This window comes from Opisthocomus hoazin, chromosome 2 (genome assembly GCF_030867145.1).
Source record: "Opisthocomus hoazin isolate bOpiHoa1 chromosome 2, bOpiHoa1.hap1, whole genome shotgun sequence".
Taxonomy (NCBI): Eukaryota; Metazoa; Chordata; class Aves; order Opisthocomiformes; family Opisthocomidae; genus Opisthocomus; species Opisthocomus hoazin.
In genome coordinates, this window is record NC_134415.1 from 19,811,011 (window position 1) to 19,824,896 (window position 13,886).

Genomic DNA, 13,886 nt, shown 5'->3' on the forward strand with positions numbered 1-13,886 from the left:
TTGTTTAAATACAGTACCTTCCTTTTCTCTTCCACTAGGGGCACTAAGGAAATGCCTTTCCAATCAGGATTGAAATTTGATTAATTATTATTAGTTAATCCCAGTTCCAGTAACTGCATTCCTCCTTCAGGAATCTCACAACCCTGTTAGAAATTATAGATTGTTGTGTTGCAAACTGCATGCTATAACTCTATGTTAGCCTCACAGCTGATTTTCTTGCTCTGACTGTATATGGAGTAGAGGCTGTGGAGTTCAGGAAACATCATTTTTTCCATTTTAACTCACCATTAAAGCTCTTAGACATACATTTTCCAAATAGATCATCTAATGAATTTGATTTGGTTTGTTCTTGTGTTTTCATTCATGAATTGCTTCTGACCCACCCTAATGTTAGAAAATCTTAGTCTCATGTGCAAGTAATTTTAGAGACAGATATTTTATTCTAGGATCTGTGATTATACTGCTAATTTCAGCTGTTACATTCCCTATATAGTTATTTGTAGTAGATCAAATTTTATTACTTCTAGTCCCTTGCCGTATGAGAATAACTTTTTCTATGGCCAAGTAATGAAGAAGACATGATGAAGAGCAAATAATGAATGGAGAATACTTGTACTCATGCGGGAGTACTATATGCTAATACATGCAGTGGCAGAAGGACCATTCCCCATGCAGTCATATGAATGAAAAATAACTGATGTGAATATTTATGAGTTGAAGATAACATGGGATAGACAAGCCACACTGGAACCAAACACATTTTGAGTCTGGCTAGGTTTTCACCATCAGAGGTGGTAGAGAGAGCCTCATTCCCTCATCAGCTGCTTTGTACCACCAACTTGTTCTTGGCAATAAATCCAAAGCAAGTACATTTTTGAAAGACCAGAGATCTACCCTGGTGGATTTTGGAGGATATTTGGCCTAATGTACAGAATTTCTCTTTGAACAGCAGTATGGCCCATCTATACCCACCACAAGTAGTACGGATAACGGGAACATGCCACACTGCACTTTTTGCAGGGATGAAGTTATATAGACACACGAAATAAATATATACAGTAATTAGCTCATTAAACAGATAGAGCAAAGTCTCAAAAAAATATCCAGGACAGTATGAGGCCTCTGAAGGGTATGAGATCCTCTCCTCTCTAAAATGAGATCCAGGTCATCTGTCCTAGAGATTAATTCTGAAGCTCTTCACCAGGTGTAATCCATATTAATGCCAGATACAATTTAACATAGTGGCATTAACAATAAATCTAACATACCTGACAGTAATACCTTTTAGCTGTTTGAAATCTGGGTCACCAGTTTGATATTCCTAAGGTCTGTACTTTGTCTCCTGCTGGAACAAGGACAAACCAATGGATTTGTTTAGACAGTGTATTTATGGTCAATCAGTTTGTTTTGTGGTTGTTCTGAAGAAGTGATCCTTAAACAGCCATCCCTGAACTACTTACCAGGTGTGGAAAGGTAGCAAGGTCCCTAATATTAAACTGTGTTCATGCTACCTATTGGGAGAACACTAAAAGATGACAGATACCTCTCAGATAATTCGGGTCCTCGATTTGTCAGTGATGAAGGAACTCAGTTAATCTGATCGCCTTGTTACACTGAATAATTCAAACAACTGTAATTGTAATCATCAGTCACTGCAGTCAACAGCAAAGTTGCAGCAGGATAAGTGAGAAAGGAGCATGGTCAGAAAGTGCATGAGCCATATTCAGCCTGCCCATTCTCCTGTGATGTGCAGTTACTTCATAGCACCAGCTGGGCTGAGATGTATGGTACATGAAAAATAGCCTCTTGCCGGAAATCAAATGATATATCAGTGAAGAAAGTGAATGGAGGAGTAAGAAACTTGCAGGGAGAGGAAGGTAGTGGGTTCTGGAAGGCCAGGCTAGAGATGTGCGGTCCTTTCCTCTCAAACAAACTCAAGCTATCGCAGGCTGATCTAGATAGCAGAAGCTGGGGGCCTTCTACTGGACAGATGTCCTGGGGCGATCTGTAACCTACATTCCCCAAGAAGGGATACGTTCCTCAGTCTCATTCAAGATCATGCTTGTTGGTCTTTGTGGAGGAAGTCCAACCCAGGTTGCTATAACCCTCAGAGTCTGGGTGGTCAGGGCCGGCAGTAGTGCAGTGATTTGAGCACCCAGCAGTGTGCAGATAACTGTAGCCCAGAAGTTGCAGCCAAAACTGTATTGCTCTCATCTGTATTCATGCCTTCTAACCGATGCTAACCATTAGCCAACATTCAGCATATTATGGGCAGTTACATTTCAAACATGTGAGTCTGTGTAGTCGTTTTGGATGTGTTTGCATAGCAGCCCAACCATATAGCGAGCTGAACCTCTCTGGCAGTTGTTAAAAGTATTTGTACTAATGGCCCTAGGACTGTTTGTGTTTTCATGCACCTACTGAGCTTTGCACTGGTCTCACAACCCAGCTTTAAAGGTCCACAATCCCACTGGGGTGTTTCCAATAGAACGCCATCGTCTCATGGCTTGTATTAAACAGGAAGGCAGATAAAATGACATCTTCAACTGACCTTAAATCTAAGGACATCAGTTTCTTAGAATCAGATTGGTACTATACTGAGTGTTTCCTGTCTCATCTCCAAGTATTGCTACACAAACTGATACTGTGCAAGGGTCTCTTGGAAGACAGGATATTTTTCTACACAAATTTTGTATTATATGCATATCCAGAGGGGTATTTGAATGGAAGAGAGAATATCTGGTCTTTTGTTTCTCAAAACCATGTGAGAAAGGCACATTTTGAGGGTGATGGTGGGCTTTTTTTTTTATTATGGCACAGAGTTTCATATTTGATAAAGTTGCTACTGGTTTTAAGGTTATTGCTGTTGCTGTGCACTTTGGTCTGTGTTTAGCAACAGTGAGACACGCAGGAGGTGCACTCTGGCCTTCTTGCAAATAAGGAATGTTGTCATCATCTCTGTTAGTACTCATCTGTCCATTTCCAAGCTCCTTGGGCAAGCCAGTCTCAGATATCAAGGATTGTTAGGGGTTTTTTTGTCAGGCTTGACAGCCTTACAGGCAAAAACTCCAAAACAGGAGGAGTCATTCAGAGCCTGTTCTTGTCCCAGTTTTAGTTCTAAGTTGTGCTTTAATTGTCAGGTTGTGAATTTTGGAAGAAATTTGTTGCTTCCTTATGGAGAGCAGGATAAGGTCTCCCGGCTCACTAGGATTTGGAACAGAGCTCTCTGAAGTTTTTCTGAAGGTACTTTCTCTGAACTAACTAGTGTTGAACACTATCACAGGATACTAGGCTAAGAATGATTTATGGGACTAACCAGGTCTACATGTTCCCATGTTGTCATGCCTCCTGTCAGTGCTGTGAGCCGTGCAACAATCTCCTCCTGGACATCCCACCTCACCAGGCCCAGCCTTTGTGCTTGACGCCAGTTCCACCAGTGACCAGCATGTAACTCTGTGCTGCAACAACACTTGGATCACATCAGTCAAATGAGTGTCATTTTTCTGTCTAAGGTATGTCAGATTTATGAGTGTAATTATTTGAAGTTTCACATCTCTGAGTCATGGTCAAAAGCAGAAAGATTAATTACGTCCCCTCTCTGGATTTCTGTTTAAGCCTTATTACCACAAGATAAAAAAGTAGACATTTCACCACGTGCAGCCCTGCTTACCCCTTCTCAGATCCTACACTTCAAATGGGTGTAACAATAACATTGGCAAAGAGGACCAACTTCCCTGAAACAAGTGTCTTTTTTTTCCTGTGCGAACACCTGTCTTGTGATTTGGCTTATAAATGATACAGGAGGTAATTAACTGCTCAGTGTTAAAACTTTCTTGCATTGTTCATTGCAGGGAACAGGATTAAAGCATTAATACTTGTAAAATAAACTAGTCCCACAGAGGGCAATTGAAGTGTCATGAAAGACATTCATTCAGTTTCTCATTGCATGAAAAATACTGTGAGCAAACATGGCTGAGGAACTTTAACCATGAGTTTATGCCCACCTCTGTAACCGTGCAGGTAACTAATGGAGCATTCTCCTCTCCTGTTTCCAAACTGATTTATGGATCTTAAAGTCAAGATTTACTTTCTTCTAGTACAAGCCATTTATTTTCAATGTTTCTGTTTCCCACCTGTTTCTCTAGCCTTGTGTCCAGGCTCTTCATATGACAGAGTATAACGTGATGCCACCCTCTCCCAAAAAATAAATGAACTAAAAATTCAAAGCACAACATTCTCAGCACATTTAAGAGCACAAACAGGGTCAGTGAATGCAGAAGAGCAGCTCCCTGCAGCTGCTTGCCTCCCTGCAAAACAGGAGTCCTCATTGGCAGGAGACATATATGCAGCATGTGATGGGAGAATCAGGTGAATAAATGCCCTAACATAGGAGATGAGCCTTCACCGTTGTCATATGAAATGAATGAAACTTTTCACCTCCAGTTAAGTTCATTTGAAGCACTGAACTCTCCTAGCTGGGATGGGATGCAGATTATCAACTAATCTGCTTCCTAGAAAGAGGAGGTTTCTGTTCTCTCTCTTTTCCTCCCATTAGTATTTCATAAAAAATGTAAATGTTCCTTTATTACTAAACTAGGAAATCTGTACATCACAAACCGTACAGTTAAAGAGCACTACATATCCATACGTGTGTGTGTTCACATGAACTTATATGCATGAATACAAATACACATACTTGCTGATACATCTATATCTGGATATACATTTATATCTCTGGCATTTGCCATCTGTTGGGAGTATAATACCAGGAATAAGCATCTGGCACTGTTTTGTATAGTAGTACCTTTTGACAGCTGATGCTAGGAAATGCTGTACCTTTGGAGATTAAGGAGTAATTAATTAGGACAAGGAAAACATACTGCAGAACATAAAATTCCTATATGGACAGCAAGAGTTTCAAGTTAGTCTTTGATTTAGTTTTCATGTGGCCTACGCCTAAAGCAAAACACAATTTAATGTTTTTGGAAGGATCCCCTCGTCATGTTTAGGGGAAGTTAAAGGTGAAAGATGTTAATAATGTCACTCACCAATTCGACATTCAGAATACTATCACACGTCCAGAATTGCCCAAGTATTGAATTACAAACATTGAACACACAAGGGAGAGAGTCACTGAGAAAAGGTTCCAAAGAAATAGGCTGCAAGGCGTAAAAACGGGTGCTGCATGCACCATATGGTGTGCTGTGGGTTACCCATGGGTTCATGGGTACAAACTATTGCAAACAGATGTGACATTCAAACTATTCAAAGACTAAAATGTTTTGTTGTTTGTCAGGTGGAATTATTCATTGGCCTCCAGGTTAAAAAGTCTTTTAATCGTTGCTGGGTTTATTGCTCTCACTCAGAGACCTCCAAGGACTCTTTTTGGTCATCTGTCTTTGCAACCCTCTGCCGGGTGAAGAGTGAGAATGAAACAAGTAGAATCTTGGAATATTATTTTCTGCTGTTTCCAGAGTGACTCTATCTCATAGTGTGGGATATAGACAGATTTAGCAAAGGAAAAGCTACCACCTTTTCAGTCTTGTGTCACGCAGGGCATGGGTACATTTCATTGCTTTGTTGTTAAGCATTGTTTTATGAGTGAATTAATCCAAAGTGTAAACAAGTACTGGGAGTAGTTTGGAGACATATAAACGGTTATCCTCCTCTAACGACAAGGGGAAAGCAAATTGGTTGTTGTTCTCTAGAGTTGGCAAACTCAGAAAAGACATTTGAACCAGAAATATATTCCAATTCATGAAATCTGTAAGGAGGATATAAACTGTAAGCAAATGGTATGGTCTGCTTTGCTGCGCACATATACGTACACAGACATACACACACACACACACACACACACGTTTATTTTCTTTTCATACAAACTTTGAGTCATAGCAGACATTAAATGAAATCCACATCATCACTAATTTTAGAAATTCCATTTTGTCATCTTGTTTAATAGTCTCCAGGGTGATATTTTGGGGATTCGGATTGTTTTTTTTAACAGGGTTAACCATGTGCAGAATTTCACAGTGAACCGTATCCTGTTCTTTCAAGTAAATGGCATATATTTTTAGAAAAAATGCTTATTCCACTATTATAAAACACGTCAAAAAAATTAACTTGCAGGGGTTACATATGCAGTTGTCTTTAATTGCTCCCACAGGTTTCACTATAAATTCTGTAGCACCTTTAATTTCCCAGGCTTCTCTTTCAGAAAGCTCTTGCTAATCTCTGTTGCCCTCCGTACTATCTGCTCTACCTGACACTTGCATCTAAAGCACAGTGGGTGCAGCTGCACTTCACACTACCAGATGTTAATTTATGAGACGGCACTGTTACTTGAGGTCTGTATAAATTTCTCAGTGTAGGGTTGTGAGACCAGGAGACTATGCCACTGGAACTAGCTCAGCTCCTCAATGATGTGTGAAAATTTTTATTACACCTATGTAAGTGTGTATTTATATATCACTTCACCAGCCACTGACATGCAGTTGCACTTGCAAGTGGAGCAAGGAAGAATCCTTACCACACAGCAGCACTATGGAAAAATAATCAAATCCAGAGATGCTGAATGAGGTGCACACATGAAAATGGAAGCAGAAAAAGGGCAAGGTAGAGATTGGCCAGATTGTATCTGGACGACCCTGGGGTCACACTTGTGAATTAGCAATTAGGGCATGGATTCATGGTGTAACCCAAAAGACAGACCTGTTTTCAGCAGCTCTCAAAGCGGTATAGGGGAAGTGACAGGATAATTTCAGACGTCTGCTGGGCCGGCTGTGTAAGAGGGGCAGTGGCTGGTGGCACCTGAAAGATGATCACAAGCCAGCAGGTGCCCAGGCACTGGCACCACCGTGCCGGGCTGTCTCCATCCCTCTGTCAGGGCTGGCTTCTTGCTGACCCACCATCAGGCTCCCTGCCTCACCTGTGAGTCCCTGAGTCCTCTTCCTCCCAAATGCTGTGAGGGCCAAAGGCAATAGCTGCGCACTCATTTCATTTTGCTCAGTGTTTGCAAATTTCCTGATGTGGAGTGAGCCTCATTCATTAAATGTAAATGAATTAGAATCATGATTAACTGTAATAAATGCAGCTGTTAAATTGTGGAGTTTATTACCTGGGTTCTTTGGCAATTATTCACTGTTTTAAAACAGCACCTGATGGCTTACTTCCTCTGATCTTGTAAAAGAAAGTGAAAGAGGTGTTTTGCTTTTTCTTAAAGAATATCATATAAGATATTGCTTTTGAAAATTCATGGCTGCATATGTTACTAATATTACGATGAACTCGACGGCAAAATTAAAAACAACACAGATGAATGTTCAAGCAAAGCAGCAACATAATAAAAAGTCCAACCGCACCACAGTGTAACAAGCAAAAGAAAATAATTACATTAATATCTTTAAGAGTCTTCAGTACAACATAACTGTAAGTGTCATTAATGGTTAAGATGAAAGTGCCATCTGGACAGTTGGATGATGCAGATTCTGGAAGTAACGTTGTCATTCCTCTTGGAAAGCATGAGAAAAACAGAAACTTTGAGAGATGTTGCAAACAAAGTTTGGCTGGATTTCTCTGGAATATATTAATGTCAGTGGTGAGCAACAATCTGAGCAAAAACCTACAAAGTCAGGTCTTCAGCCTAAAAAGCTTTCTCTTACTTCTGCAAATTTTGGATCAGGATTTAAAATACATTAGTGATACAGATCTTTAGGTAATGTAACCACAAAAAAGAAGAGGTGAAATGTCTTTTTACAAGATCTTTTCTCATGCATTCCTAAAAGGTCAATATTTCTTGACTCCTACTTTGTACCTAAAATCCTGAACTTCAAGACAGTTTGAGGGAAAGAGAAAGCCAACATTTAAATTTTCAAGATAATTTAAAAAATAATTACTGTTCCTTACTTAGGACTCAAAGCAGACCACAAAACAGTAAATAAATGAATAGCAGGTACTGTTATTTTCCCCAATAATGTTTTTTACTGTACATTTTGTAGCAAAAAAAGAAAATAAAGGAAAAATATTCTGATCACAGGGATGCAATTTTCTAAAACTCCAAGTAGGAAATGTGAGAAATACAAGATCAAGTACACAGCCATGTCACAACATATCTCTGCACCTTTAAAAAAAATATACATAGAGTTTTTTCATGTGTTATTTTCTCTGTGCCTTGCATACTTTCTCCACATGTCTTTTACAAAATCATAGTAACAATGTGCAATATCAGAATGGTTCCCAGCAACTGATCATTGGGAGCCAACAAATAAACAAACAAATGAAAGGACAGTTGCAGTAGCCACCAGAATGCTGTAAATCACAGTAAAGTAGTCAAGGACAATGAAGTCAGCTGGGTGGGCCAAGTGTATTTCCACACCCACAACAATGCTCCCCAAAAATGAATCTGAGAATCATTTTACAAGCTCTAAAGAACTCCTGTTCTTAGTTAGCAAGTACCCTAGTGAGGGTGAGAGACAGGAGGGCAGGAGTACACTGGGGACTAGGGAAGGGCTATTTGTAATGCAGGGAACACATGGAAGACCCCCTGCTCTGAGACGCCAAAAATTTAACTCAGTTTCCGTGGCTAGTCTGGAACATGTCACCTGAAATACACAAAACCTTACATTTGCTGTGATTCTACTGAAACAGCCAAGCCGTGTCATGGCAACTGTACAGACAAAGAGCTTTTATAACAATAGGGTGAAAACTTGTGCTTTCTTAATCAGCTGAACGGAGTGACAGGGTGACCTTTGCCAGAAGCAATTGGTCTCAATTGGCATTCATAATACAGAGAGTTCATGGGAGCCACTTTTTTTTCCCCTCCCTTTGTCCTTTAATAGGAAATTTTGATTACTCTTTTTCCCATCCTTGATAGCAACACCCCTACAGATATCAATAGCTGCTGCACTCTGCCTTGAGCATTGACAAGTAGACTCTATGAAGACAATGGAAGAAAGAGGATGATTTATTAAAAATTTATTAGCCCCTAGATTTAAGTTTTCCTAGGACGTAAAGGGCTGGTATTGGAGGTGGGTTATACAGTATAACTGAAATTTGACCTTTGTACATATCCTGCTTTTCATCTGGGGGATTTGATGAGACTGAAAACAAAAACAAAAAATGCATGGAAACATACTTTCTGCTGTGGGGAAAAAACAACCCAAAAGCAGTAACAAGACAAAACAGAGCAGAAATCATTAAATCCCAACCAAAAGCCCACTCAACAACAAGTATTTTTGTTCCCAGATGTCACAGTTAATACCATGAGATTATGCTGAACAATTTGCTATGATCTGTCCCTGTGGATGCCCTGCCTGCGCTTCTGAGAAAGTCACTTGCAATGACAACAAGATACATGGTAGCACCAGTCTTACATCCACAGAACTGTACTTCTGTGGTTAAAAGAAGAAAAGGAGGTGCCCTTTAAAATAGAAAAAACCAAAACAACAACCTTTTAAAATGAAATTTGTGCTGTTAAACCCCTTTTCAGCCTCCTTGTTTAATCTTCTGTGACGGTTCGCCAAGAGTCTGAGTAACTTTTTGAAAGCAATGTTAAATACAACTAGTAAATTCACGTATGGTTTAGTTGGGGCCAGACAAGAATGGTGCCATACGTGCCTATTCACATTTCATGACCTTCTTTCTCTTTTAGTATCCGTGTTACTTATTTTTTTACCTATCTTTTTGGCCAGTACAACTGAAAACACTTCCTCCCCTCGCTTTCTGAATGCATGACCCTGCAGCAAACCACGCTTTATAAGACGTGGGGAGAGAAGGAGGTTGGGGGAGAGGGGAGACACTGATATTTACACCGTGCTTTCCATTACCCACTCTGAGCTCCCAAAAGTCCCCTTCGCCCCTGTTAGGTCATTGTCATCATACTGCAACAACATGCCATTCACCGAGAGGCTTCTCTTTGTCCAAATGTTTGTTATCTTTTTTGGGTAGGTGCAACACTGAGATGTAGCAAAGTCCCCCATGTCAAAAGAATGGCTACGTTTAGTTTTGCCCTCTAGAGGCAACATGAGGAGGCTGCGAAATTTGGACTCTGGCTCGCCCAGCAGTGGCTCTTTGTCCGAGTGGCGGGCCACTGTGGAAGTTCTGGAGTCTGTCATCTCCTCCTTTTTCTGACATTTCAGTTCCAGGGAGGCAAAAGCTCCCATTAGCCGGTCAATATTGTGTTTTGACCTGGAAGGAGGCCTCCACTTACTGGACAATGTGCCCTGTTCACTTTGGAGGCTATAGTCATCACAGTTACGGCTATTTGCAGAGCTGGAGGAAGAGGAGATGCTGCTCCGCGCAGACTGACAGTTAAACTCCATAAGTTCATTTCTCACCACCACTTTGGGATTGACTTGGGGCAAGACTCCGTTCTGAACTGGTTGTGCTCCATTGGTCTGTGAGTAGACATTGCTGACGTTAGACATCTTCCCCTGTGAATTGTTGCAGACCTTATAGCGGACCATGAGTATTACAATGAATACCAAAAGAGTTGCCACAATGATGCCCCCAATGATCAGAATCATGGTCCCACCCAGGAACTGGCTGTGCATCGACTGGCACTGAGGGTAGTCTTCTTTGGTGAAGAATTGGGCGCATCCCACAATATTGGTGGCGGTAAGGGTCGTGGCCGTGTCATCCCACATTGCCAAGACACAGAGGTCATAGCCTGTTCCGGAAACAAGGTTGTTTACGACAAAGGCTTTGTTTGTAGCTGGAATCATCCTTTAAAAAAAGAAAAGAACAGAGAAAAAAAAAATAGGTTACTCTTGACTCTGAGGGAACAGAGAGGAGAATAGACATAAGAACAGTGTGGTGTTAACCGTGCTGGGTACGGGCAGAGAGAAGTCAGAGCCATAAGAAGATTCAAACAAACATTCAAGCTTCCCAGCTCCTGTGGGTCCAGAATCTGAGCATTCAATAATGCACAGGTTCAGAGGGCCATCTCTCAAATGTGCAATAAAGGGAATAAGAAAAAGCAGACCAAACTAGTCTGGGTTTTTTTAATCTGTGCTTGCGTGTGCCCTAATCTTAAATATCTTCAGATCTGAACAAATAACTCAGAATAAAAATATATGCCTACAAAGAGCAGTTCTTTCTGAGTGTGCAAATAACCCTTGCACTTGCTGAGTCTGAATCTGGCAGTTGTCACATCGCTTCACAGGTGCCTGAACATTTACTGTGTAACACCAGCAGGTCGCTTACCTTGTAAAGACAGGGGGTTACATTTAGTTTTCGCATTCCCTGAGAATGCAAGGCAGGTAGCCACTTCACTCCCTTTCTCCATTCCCCCTCCCACTTTCCCCATCCTCCTACTCTCCACTGTGGAAAATGTCTCCTAGAAATGCATCTATCATCTTCTTTGCCAGAAATTTCTCCTTGCAACCACCTTCCCCTGTGTGAGTGAAAAAGAAATACTGGTGTTGGCAGTACGGACTGTGGAAGTGTGAAGAGAAGTGGGAAGATGCAGGGATGGAAAGAAGAAGGTTTCTTTAAAATAAAAAATGCTACTCAAATATAAATCCATTTTCAAAAACCTAAAAGCTAGGCCCAAGCTGTGCTCTAGGTTTGGTCATTCATAGATATTATACTTTGTTGTCACAAAACTCACACAACCATTTGAACTCACGTGATATTAGAGTTTCAGTAGCATTCAAAATTAGCAGATGGGAATGAGCATGGTCTACCACCACTTCAAACTGGTGAATATTGCAGCACATTAGTGGAATACAGCGGAGAATCCCAGATTCGGTGCCCATTGGGTAGCCAACAATAAAACCAAAGAGATACCCCACACATATTTCCCTTTACTTCCACAGAACAGGCTTGAGTGAGAGAAAAAATCTGAAATGAAACCCACCCCATTCTGACCTAGAGCTGCAGATCTTTAGCACCAGCAACAAGGCAACCCGACAGGCACTTATACCACACAGCAAGCTGATGTGACTGTCGTTGGGACTGTAAGGCCTGGCCAGAGGAAAAAGGCATGCTCTGTGTGAGAGTGCTAGGCTTTCTTAGCCTCAAATTGTCATCACAGCTAGAATAAATTCCAGCTCTGTAGAGGCCCTTCTGTGCAGTGGGAGGGAACTGGCCAGAACAGAGAAGCAGCAATGTCAAGGCACTGCAAAGATCATCTTCTGGTCATGTTTACATTTATGCATTCATGCCACTTGCACAGCTCTTTAGTCTGTCCACAGGCGAGGATGTAGACCCTTTTTAAAAAGTGAACAAACACACACAAAAATTCTGTAAGGAAAAGCAATATCGGTGAGAGACACCTGGAAAAGAAACATCACCTGGCAAGTTTGCTCAATGTTATATTTGAGATTCCTGCCACATTTATCGTCCTAATGGAGACGTTCTGCACAGACATAGGTGAGCTATTCAGGATGAGCCGAGAGGTCATAAAGCAGCCCTCCTGGAAAACTCCAGACGTAGGTGCTATAATGGTTTCTAGTAGTCAAAATGGTTGGTCTCAAGCTATTTCTAATTGCTCTTCTCTCCCTGTGGCTCTGAGAACAACACACTATCTGGGACAATGTCTGCACTCTGATGAATTGTTCAAGGAATTTCGTATGCACACACCAAGGCTAATATATGGAATAACAGAATACGATTGATCTTCAAATGTATGATCTTTGAACTCTTGAACAGTTTCACCAATTGCCTCATAACTCCTTCTGTATCACCTAGTGCTATACTCCACTTTCCACCATCACTCCCAGGTATGTGCTTAAAAAATTCTGCAGTAAGTCCTTCAGAAATTATTTCACTGTGAAACCTCATTACAAATAAGTAGCACTATTATCAGAAAGAATAGTCAGCCCTATAAACCGGGTCTTGGACTTGGGTCACAAATCCAGAAAAACAGAGCTACAGCACCATCTGTTAGAGTGGTTCATCTTGCTTTGCACAGATGACATACTGAGAGACCTCTATATTCTCTCTAAGCAAACAGTAAACAACTGGGTTTACACAGCATATAGCTGTGCATGTATCTTACGCATATAGAAATACAGTCTTTGAGCCTAACACACTGTGCCAATTTGTATAGGGTGAACACTGATAATTTCAATCATTTACAACATCTTTTCTTCGAATATGATTGCACACAAGCTTCCAAGCAAATGTAACTGACTGGAATATTTGAAGGACTGGCAGATAGTGGTTGTGGCATGACATCAAAGCCCACCCATTTTGAAATATGCAGCAGTGAGGCCACAACCAGTCCTAAAGCTTGGCCAAGTTAACTGTATTGAAACACACCATAAAAGCTCATCTTAGCCTTTAAAAGAAACTGAGTCACTTCTAAACTCAATCAGTCCTGGAAGCTACAGCTGTGATAATATTGAGACTAATAATAGCTTTATAAAAGATCACAGTTGCAATCTCAAATACGGAAAAAGCAATCAACTCTCCATATACATCTAAAATGAAGAATTTTGTATGTTTCCATAAATAAACTTCAAATGTTCTGGTAAAATATTCAAATTAATGTTATTGTAAAAGAACAGCTGAGCATAGGAATAAGTGCCAAGTTTAAGAGTACTAGGAGTTAAGTAATTAATCTCAGACTCAGTTTTCTAGCTTGCAGGGAAGACGCTCTTGTTTTCATGAAGTTGCCAAATTATGAGAGCATTTTGGCATTCCCCCATGCTTTAGCCCACCCTCCACAAACATACTGCCAGTCAGCTATGATGGATGACATCTCTTAATGTTCCCCACACCTAAAATCAATGCAGACACATTTTCACTCTCAGATATTGACGACTCTTTGATTGTCCCCAACACGAGTAGATGCAGGATGCCACTTCAATCTTTGCTTTGCTGCGCAACGGGGGGAGTCTCTTCATGGCTGCTCTGTACATCTAGCACCATCAGTCAGGGAC

At 40.9% G+C, this 13,886-nt stretch overlaps 1 protein-coding gene across 2 annotated transcripts in view; it reads right to left on the reverse strand.

Moving 5' to 3' along the window:
• Positions 1-7,321: 7,321 nt before the first annotated feature.
• LRFN2 (leucine rich repeat and fibronectin type III domain containing 2) overlaps positions 7,322-13,886 on the reverse strand; it is a 161,763-nt gene continuing 155,198 nt past the window's right edge. For both annotated transcript variants that reach the window (XM_009931471.2, XM_075412821.1), the window contains exon 3: positions 7,322-10,722. In XM_009931471.2, coding sequence (XP_009929773.1) covers positions 9,804-10,722 — 919 coding nt within the window. In that variant the 3' untranslated portion in view covers positions 7,322-9,803. The remainder of the gene's footprint in view (positions 10,723-13,886) is intronic.